The 10,653-nt window shown below is 32.7% G+C and overlaps 1 protein-coding gene across 2 annotated transcripts; it reads right to left on the minus strand.

Annotated features, from left to right (window-relative positions):
• Nucleotides 1-1,134: 1,134 nt before the first annotated feature.
• LOC142172897 (uncharacterized) lies at nt 1,135-5,754 on the minus strand. 2 transcript variants are annotated; one of them, XM_075236801.1, is made up of 4 exons: nt 5,639-5,754; nt 5,375-5,434; nt 3,680-4,231; nt 1,135-2,371 (listed from the first exon to the last, which is right to left on the minus strand). In XM_075236801.1, the coding sequence occupies exons 1-4, from the start codon at nt 5,672-5,674 to the stop codon at nt 1,334-1,336; spliced, it is 1,686 nt and encodes a 561-aa protein (XP_075092902.1). In that variant the 5' UTR covers nt 5,675-5,754; the 3' UTR covers nt 1,135-1,333. The 2 variants fall into 2 exon arrangements, with proteins under 2 accessions (XP_075092902.1, XP_075092901.1); XM_075236800.1 differs by having other exon boundaries at nt 5,375-5,437; nt 5,639-5,739.
• Between the last annotated feature and the right edge of the window lie 4,899 nt (nt 5,755-10,653).

The following is a 10,653-nucleotide window of genomic DNA, read 5'->3' on the forward strand; positions in this document are numbered from 1 at the left end:
CTCCGGTCCAAAATAAGTGATTTTTTGGTCTTTTTCTTATGGTCCAAAATAAGTGATTTTTCCAGATTTCAAGAATAAATTAATTATTTTTTTTCTACATTGTCCTTGGAGTAAATAGTGTTGGAATATGTGTTATGAGCGTTTATGTGAGTAGTAAAGGTTAATATAATCAATTCCATTGCTAATTAATGTTAAAAGGTGGATTTCTTAATCTGTGTGAAAATATTCAAAAAATCACTTATTTTGGACCGGAGAGTATTATTTATGGGTTGGGACTTGGGATCCCCTCCGGTACCCATCCGTCGTGTTTCTCAATGGAACGGTAGGGTATTGCCACGTGTCAAACTAAACTTTTAAATGCTAAGATTGCTTGACATTTCAAGACCCATTTTTGTAGTACTTTAAGATCAAAGAAAAATTCTTTTCTGGAGTTCGCTTGCCGTGAACTTCGATGCCTGAAGCATAAATGCGTAACCCAATATTTTCATGAGCGAATTTACTATTAGTTCTATGGATTTAAGAATTAAAATTTTAATTAGCATGAAAATTATTATATTTTAAAGTTATAGATTCATGTCTACTATTAATATATGCATTAGCGTTATTAAAGATAAAATTATTCTTAAAATCCCTTAAAGCTAAAGAATATGGAGTACATTTTTGTAAACAACTAATTTTCTTAAAAATTATGTAATGTATTTTAATTTTTAATACACCACACCAAACAATGATAAGAAATAATCTCTACATAACTACTGCTTGCATTACTAACCCATGCATTATTAATACACCTTATTCAACACTATTTTTATACACCGTAACAAATGACCCCTAAATCTTACCTTTGATGTCTCCTTCGACCATTTAGAGAAGTTTGCCACAAAAAAAAAATACAAGTACAAACGGATGTGTTGCCGGCATCCAAAGTTTCAGGCCATGTAAGTTGCACCATTCCAGAAACAAGTTGTTGTTTGCTTTAAAATACTACTAGTAACACAAAACGACTCATGAAATGTTAAGCAAATCTTTGGAGGGGATCTCAGCCCATTATTTATGCGGTAATAATAATGTGAATATTATTATACTTGTTATAAAATAACAGTAATTTAGTAAAATATTAGTAAGACACAGAGATAGAAAGAAGGAGTATATATTTCACTTGTTTTGGTGTGTCTACATAGGGCATAAAAAGTAAAGACTACTATAGTAAAATAGTGTAAGGGATGGACATAAAGTGAAAATCCATCCACATAAACTATATATTCGTACATGGACTTCATCCGCATACTATATACAACAATACTTTCCCTTTATTGGCATAAAAAGTAATTGCTCAAAAATCACAAACAACCACAGAGGCAAGTAGAGGATCAGCAGCCCCTTTAAGAAAAGCTCCTTGATCCCTAACTTGTATGAGATAATCCACAGCCCTCTTTGTGATGACTTCACCTGGAATTAAGACTGGAATACCTGGTGGGAAAGGGCAAATAAATTCTCCACAAACTTCCCCAATGCTTTCTTCAAAATTCACAATCTTTTTCCTAGCAAAAAAGGCTTCTCTTGGTGTACAACTCATGTAAACTTCTCCAAATGGTACCCCTTCTATACCATTATCATCTATTATTTTCCTCTTCATTTTTGTCTCTTTTAAGAAGTAATTGGTTGATAAATACTTCAATCCATTAACAAGTCTTTTACTATGTTCTTTAGTAGTTCCAATGCTAAAGGCTAATGTGAAGGATTTAGTTCCAATTAGTTCTGGCTCAATTCCATGACTTGATGACAGTATGTCATATGCTTGGAACCCTGAAAGGCCAAGTTCTTGTGTACCGATTGTCATTCTCAAAGGGTCTATAGAAGAAAAATTCTTGGAAAAGCTTGAGAGATCCAAAAGTGAAATTCCAGGAATGTGGCTAATTACTTCTTTCTCTTCTTGGACTAATTCCATTACTTCATTGAAAAGGGTGTTTGGATTTTTACTTATTTCATCCCTAGTTGCATCCAAAGATGCTAAGAGAAGCCAATTTGGACTAGTGGTTTGTAATGACTGAAGACATTTGTGCACTCTATCTCTATCGATTCGATTTCCGGACAAATGTAGCATTGATGATTGAGAAAATGAGCATAATACTTTGTGTGTTGATTGTATGACAAGGTCTGCTCCTTGAGAAAGTGCAGTTTTAGGCATGTTAGGGTGAAATTTGAAGTGAGCACCATGAGCTTCATCTACAATTAGAGGAATTCCATGAGAATGACATATTTGAGAAATTTCAGACAAGTTGCTGCATACTCCATTGTAAGTTGGTGATGTAACAAAAACTGCAGCTGCCCTTTTGCCTTCCTTTTCCGATTCTTGAATAGCCATTTTTACCTGATGAAAAATATATGACAATAATATACATGAAGTGCATCTATTATGTCAATATAAAGGGCAGCCCGGTGCACTAAGCTCCCCGCAGCCTTATTCTGTATTTGTATAAGAGGTTGTTTTCACGGCTTGAACCCGTGACTTCCTGGTCATATGGAACAACTTTACCAGTTACATGACCAAGGCTGCTCCCCTTCCAAAACGTAGCCCGGTATACTAAGCTCCCGCTATGCGTAGGGTCCGGGGAAGGACCAACCCACAATGGTCTATTGTACGCAGCCTTACCCTGCATTTATGCAAGATGCTGTTTCCACGGCTTGAACCCGTGACCTTCTGGCCACATGACAACAACTTTACCAGTTACGCTTATGTCAAACATAAGTTGAAAAAAAAAAATTCACTTTAGTTTAATGTGCCTGCTGGGCATGGGGTATCTTTCCCTATTCATGTCATTGTGTTTTCACTACATGCACAATTAATTTTCTGTCTTCTAAATAGCAAGCTGTCGCATTAAATAACTACGTTAATATACCGCGCGCTATACGTACCATGTACCTAGAGCCAAAGTGGAGGTTAAACAGTATGATAATCTTTAAGCAACAGACTGCACACTTAAAGATAATGTTTGAAGATTAACAATATAAGCAGTTAAAATAAATTAGTAGTATTTAACTTATATATGTGGAGATTATTAAGATATTGTTTGCCTATCAGTGAATTTTAACGTGTGAATTTTTAATATAAGGTTAATTATTATTTGTACCAAATTATCAATATATTTGTTATAGAGATTTACCTTTAATTTCATTGTAAGTCACATATTTGTGTAGACATATTTTGTACTGTCAGTTCATAGAATATAAATTCTTTAAGAAAAGGTTAAACTTTTACAAATAAATATTGTAAAATAACTTTTACATTAGCTATTAGGTCACCTAAAAAATAACTATAACTAAACTGTCTATAATAAGTGTGATCGGTAACGTGAAACAAGCAGGTAACATGCTATTAACATGTTAAAACAAACTACTACCAATATAAAATTTCTGGATAATAAAGCCAGCAACCTACTATATTAGGTTAAAACATACATACTAAAGGACAACCCGATGCACTAAGCTCCCGCTATGTGCGGGGTCCGAGGAAGGATCGGATCACAAGGGTTTATTGTACGCAATTTTATCCTGCCTTTCTGCAAGAGGTTGTTTCCACGGTTCGAACCCGTGACCTACTAATCACATGGCAGCAATTTTACCAATTATCCCCTGCCTAGGTTAAAACATAGTACTAAAGGTATTACCAATTAACTACCTGTGAAGGAGTAACACCACCAGCAATATCCCATTCAAGGTTATGTTCAGGAACAATGTACTTTGGAATAGCACCACAGAGCACCATAGCAGAAGTGGCTGAAACATGTGAGTTTCTTGCAAGAATTAATGTATCACCTGGTGAACAAGCAGACATAATAGCTGCTAATATCCCACAAGTTGTTCCACAAACTAAGAACCATGTCTGAGTTGCACCAAAGAGCTCAGCAGCCATACTTTGTGCATCTAATAAAGGTCCAGTTGGATAACCAAATCTATCAAGCTCTGGAAGTTCAGTTGCATCATGAAGAAATGGCGCGATACCGATAATATCGACTAGTGAAGATGGTGCGGCTACACCTCTTTTGTGACCTGGAAAATGGAAAGGAGCTGCATTTTTCTCTACTGAAATTTTTATGGCATTTACTAAAGGTGGGCCGAGCATTGATTTTTGATTATTTTGTTGTTGAGAATGATCAATCAGACTTTCAGTTTGATCAAACAAGGCCGTTCTGCTCTGCTCTCTCTGTCCCATGATCAAACTATCATGTTCCTGTGAAATGTTTTAATTATGTTATAGAATACTCATAGCTAGTAGTACTTTTTTAAGTAAAGAGACAATAAGAAGGTAATCCTCTTCAACATTGTGTGGCTATAAATTAAATTATGTCATTAAGAATAAAACGAGAACTTTAAAGTTAAATTATACTTTCATATATAGAAAGCAGTGATGGATCAGAATTTTTACTAAGGGTCGGAGAGTCGAAATATAAAAAAAAGTCAACATATATTATATGCACATAAGTATTCTAACTACATATATAATGTAATTTTTTGCCGAAAAGGTTTAAAGCGACACCCCTAAAAGAAAAGAAGGTGTTAGAAAGATGTCATTACTTTTGGAATAGACTAAAACGAATAGAGTACTCAAATAAAATGACATAGAAGGAGTAATTTTTCCTTACAAGAAGTCTAAGCTAATATATATTTCTTCATAAGAAAGTTGAAGCTTAGCTTGTATGAGAATGTTTTATGCATATACACGGAAAGGAAAACATTAATTAAATATATGGTCTTTCTCATAGTTTAAACAATCGAAATAAGAAAGAGCCTTTTATTTCTTTCTTTTTGATATTAATTTCCATCCTTTCAAGTAAGACGGCATGTGACATGGAATTAATGAGTTGCTATCAGAAGTTGATTTGATAGGTAATCTAAATATCCATATCTTTCCCCAATCCCTAAAAGAAAAAAAGAAAAAAATAAAAGAAAGAGAAAGTAAAATTTTTATCCCTACATGTGATTAATAATCATCATCAATGCGTATACGGGGATCACCTAATTCTATCCGTATTTAAAAAAAATCAAACTTGGCTGCCATGATCCAAATTCCTACTATAACTGAGCCAGGTCCCTACCACTTTTTCCAATTTAAATAAAATAACGCAGCATGGAATGGAAATATTCTTTTAAAAAGAAAAGAGAAGAACAAGCCTAAGAAACTAAGAACATTTCAATTTTGTAGAAAATTATATTGACATTCTTTGTTCTCATATAGTTCTCTTGAAATAAATTTAAATTTTAGAGAGCGTTGAATAATAAAACATAATTTCTTCTGTAACCAAACAAAAATACGGAATAAGCCTAAGAAGCGTAAAAAAATTGGAGAATTAAAAGAGAGAAAATGGTAATCGACCAGTTGCTCAGGAGTGGCTCTTCTTGCTATGGATGGACTGACAAAAGTTGATCCAAAACCCTGCTAAAACAAAATACGAATAAGCATAAAGAACGTACATATAGTCTGCATGCATGTAATTATAAAACATGAATCTATGAAATAGTCAACATATTTTCCACATTTTTCTTATTTTTTTACTTTTAACAAAACCATATGCAAGAATATATGAGCTCCTCATAGCTGGAAATAATGATCTCTATTTGGAAAGAATAAAATACTTACATTTTTTGTCAAGGGAGAGACTACTTGTAGAAACATTCTGATATACTGTTCAGGATTCTTTCGTTTTTTTAATAGAAAAATACCAAAATGAAAAGATGAATGATTTGGGATGCAGAAACCTGTGTATTTATTACCTGCAGGAAGTGTTGATATTTCCTATTCAAATAATTAGAAGGAACACATGTATCATGTTAAATTAAATCATGTTCCACCACATGCAATGTGGGCATATAAACCACAAGTCTTACGTCTTTGTTATTAAATTGATTTTTTCAAGCAGAAAAGTTTTTGCTAGCCGCCCTCTCAGAATACTTGTCATTTCTGGCTTTTTAAGAGTTAATTTAATTATTTTTTTGAAGTTAAATTGGATTAAATTAATTTAATATTTTACTATTTAAATATTCAAAAACTATACAAAAAGTACTTTAATTTGCAACTCTTTTGATCATATCAATATGGTTTAAAATATATATATATATATATATATATATATATATATATATATATATATATATGTTAATTAGTTAGAATTTATGTTAGTTAAATATTAAGAAGCAGAGTGATAAGTATTTTGGTACGAAGTGAATAGTGCTCTATTCCCCGGTTCAAAAAGAGTGTCCACTTATCTTTTTTTCTTCTTGGTTAAAAAAAAGTGCTCACTTACCAAATCAAGAATGAATTAAGCTTATTTTTTCAGATTTGCCCTTATTAAGTGTTAAGTGACCAAATATCAATACATATTTAATTAGGAATAGTTTAGTCAAATTACCTATTTTTACCTAAGAGTTAGTATTTCTTAAAGGGGCATGGAAATGACTAACAGCTTGTTTGGATGTTTGTTACGCATTGTATCGTATCGTATTGTTACTTTAAATACAATGTTTGTTTTGATTGTTACTTAAATTTTATTGTATCGTATCGTTAAATCTGTCGTTACATAACGACGAAATGTGTCACTTTATGTAACGACCGATTTGGTGTGGTCGCGTCGTTACCTTGTCTTTTTCTCTCAATCTCACCCTTTATTATTATTAAATTATTTTATTTTATCATTTACCCTATCTTTTTATATAGTAATTTTACCTTGCATCATAATTTTTCTTTATAATATTGCAAGTTTATTCTTCATAATACTGGTGCATGATATCATGAAACGATGACAAACGACACAATCTATCCAAACATTATATTTATTAAACGATACAGTACAATACAATACAGTAACGGAGCAATACATAATTCCGCATATCTAAGATAATAAAATAAATACGATTGACTCTATAGTGGAGAAATTAATAATGCTACTAGTCCGTATTACTTGTGAAGTTCGCTAAACTTGTCTGCATTGATCAAATGTCTCTACCAGTCACTTGTGTAATAATGATTGATTCCTGTTGGAACCTAGTGGAGAAATTAATAATGCTACCTTGTGATACATAATCCGCATATTTAATTTCAGTGTTATTTTCATATTTGAAGTGTAGATTATCCTGATGACAAGATATATTATATACTCCGTCCGTTCACTTTTACTTGACATATATACTAAAAATAGATTTTTATTTTTATTTGTCATTTTACGCATATCAAGAGAAGACAAACTCTTTTTTTTTTCCTGTTATACCCACAGTATTTATTATTCATTTCAAATTATTTTCTCAAATTCAATAAAATATGCATAAATTAATATGGGTATCATGGTAAATTATGCACTTCATTTATTATTTCTTAAGGGGCGTGAAAAGTCAAAATGTGCCAAGTAAAAGTAAACGGAGGGAGTATTAGCATATCCAAAAATGAAAATGTACAGCCTAGATCACCAACAATGACGTTTAGTTATAAATTTAATGCACATCTGGCTTTCAAATATCTTGCTACTCCATAGTTAATATATTCAAAAGCTTTTTCGAAAACTATTACTAGGGTCTAGGTTGAAAGTATAGTAGTTCCGAGCCAAATGGATATAAGTTGATTTATAAATGGAAATCAGAGTCATCCCAAACAAAATCAATAATTTATGTAACATCGGTCAAAATATCAAAATTAAGTTTATTCAATCTCTAACCACACTACTTAGTGAAAGAACCTAACACACGATGGGTGGAGCGATTCAGGATATTACATTTCCTTTGATAATCTTTACATAATCGATGAGAGGCATGTATATTTTCTGATCACATTTAACTCGGTTTTAGAGTTAATTTATACGTCCGAAAGTAAGCATTGCTCCTTCAAAATCATGCCATGTTGGCTAAATTAGCGGAGTAAAGAAAATCACATTTATTCATTCATCTTCAAATTTGCAATGTTTATCTACTTCCTCATGAATATGCAATGTGATTTGTTATGTTATTAATTGTGTTAAAAAACAGTAATGATTATTTTAAGAAATTTAATCTTCTCATTGTTGCTTAAAATTTAAATTATTGCCACTCAGAATAAAATTAAATATAATATACTGTTATGTAATAGTGCACTTCAAATTACAAAATTTTAACGAACTCTAAAAACGGAACTTATCACAGTGGACACTTATGTTTGTTTTAAAAAATCAAATGCAGAGAAGAGGGAAGAAATTTTAGACTTTTCAGTGTGTAAAAAATGAGGCCAAAACTTGTGAATTTATAAGTAATGAAAGAGTGAGATGGAGAAAAATTTCCCAGAGCGACAATCAAAAGTAGTTAAGTTTTTTCTTTTTATTCTCTGCTTATGAAACTTTAAAGGAATTACTCAAATCACTTCGTAGAAGCATCAGAGTTCCGCAAAGTTAAATAATAGAGCATGTGTCGGCTTTGGAAGTTATCTAGTATAAAAATAAGCATGTGGTTTTCCCTAGAATACAACAACACTAACAACAATAACAATCCAGTAAAATTCTACTACTGAAATCTAAAAAAGGTAATGTGTACGTAGACCTTACTCATACCCCGAGGGATAGAGAAGTTATTTCCGATAGAACCAGAAAATGAAAAGAGGCAATATATTAGTACCATCAATAGAAATCATAGAAAAAATAACCGAATTGTTACATCTCGCGTTTCGTACGTTAAAGTTTCATTTTCAGTTAATCGACGTAGACTCGGGGATAAGTTATTTTGAGGTTAACGTATTTATGCTATTTATAACAAGCGGTAAGTAAGTGCCATGAAGGATAAATGGTACACGAATCAAAGAAAATGAGTTTCGTTGAAGGTTGTCGATTTGGGATAAAATACGGTCCGAGCTATAATACTCGATGTTTATGGACTAGTGCCATACAAGGTACCATATGACCATGATAGTATATGATGTATAAAGTATATTGAAAACGAGTAGTATTTTAAGTAATTTGAGATAATTATTAATTATGCGAGTAATTGATTAATTATCGGGTAACGAGACATTACCTAGTTAATTAATAAATTTAGTGGATAATGATTAAAATTACCCCCCTTCATCGTGGCAAGCTTTATTAACTCTCTAAATGACTAATAATAAAGATGGATAAGGTGTCACACCTTAAAGTGCCACCAAGCTTTCAATGAGGGGCTCACCTAAAATAAGAATAACAATCTCAAAAAATTAAAATCATCCCCTACACACCTCTTCTGAAAAGGGTTCATCAAGCTTTAGGAAAATTTTGCTTTCAAGATTAATAGTCCAGCAAGCTTCCTTACAAAAAAAAGCATGTTAAACATTTCTAATATGCAAATGCATATTGCATATCATATAAGTTACGCCCAAGCTTTCAAAAATTTGAATTTACGCTAGAGTTTTTAATATTAAGGGAGTACGGTATAATCTTTCTCAAGAGAATCGATTCAGGTATGTTAAGGTTATTCCTTCTTTTTTTTTGGCATGATCTATACGACACAAACGAAACGAGCAAATGCACAACTTCCATAAATTACTCTATTCGTAGAAATGCTAGAGATGTGTATATTCTTATTCTCCCATAAGTCTTATTATTCTATAGTCTGAGTCTAGAAAAATGCGTATTTGATAAAGTTTATCCGAAAGACATATTGGGTTTTATGGCATTCTGAGAAAATTTTATTAACGTATTTCTTATGCATTTATACATGTACATTGACCCATGACCAGATGACGTTATATACGCGTATATATGTATATTATATTTATATGGTATATGAAAAAAAGGTTATGGCGTTATATATGCACTACCACCTGATCAGTTGGTATATGTTGATGATGTTGCCCATAATGGCCGAGACGATATGATGAGATGCCCTCAGTGTCTTGATGATGTTACGTACACCTATACCTATGCATGACATGACATTTATATATACGTGCATGACATTTAAAATGTTTCAGAATTTACAAAGTCATTCAGATTTACAGATGTATCTCTTTATTCCATGTTTCATCTATGTCTTTTATGTACTGGTTTCATGCCTTACATACTCAGTACATTATTCGTACTGATGCCCTATTTCTCGGGACCTGCGTTTCATGCCCGCAGGTAGACAAGTCGACGGTCCCCCTTCTTAGGATCCTTGATCACCGAGATCTGGCATGCTCCACTTGATTTGGAGTTGCTTTTGATTTTGGTACGATATGTTTGTATATAGATATATGGGTATGACATGGCTCAGCCCCGTCTTTGTACAATTGTATTTCTAATAGAGGTCTGTAGACAATTATGTATAGCTGGATAGTAAGTAGCCTTATCGGCTCGCCCTACTGTATTTTTCGCATGCATATATGTACATATGTCTTTTGGACAGGTTTCCCTCGCATATGTTATTCATGTTTATATCTTAAATGCATGCTTAAGGGTGTTGGACAGGTAGGACTCGGGCACCCGTCGGTGCCCATCGGTTTGGGTTGTGATAAAAGTGGTATCAGAGCAGTTCTGTCCTAGGGATTCTACAGACCATGTCTAGTAGAGTCTTGTTTATGGGTGTATTATGCACCACACTTATAGACATGAGGCTACATGACATATAGGATGTTATCCTCTCTTTTTATCTTAGATCGTGCAATATAAGAATTCATGTTCCTAACAATAT

This window comes from Nicotiana tabacum, chromosome 18 (assembly GCF_000715075.1).
Source record: "Nicotiana tabacum cultivar K326 chromosome 18, ASM71507v2, whole genome shotgun sequence".
NCBI lineage: Eukaryota > Viridiplantae > Streptophyta > Magnoliopsida > Solanales > Solanaceae > Nicotiana > Nicotiana tabacum.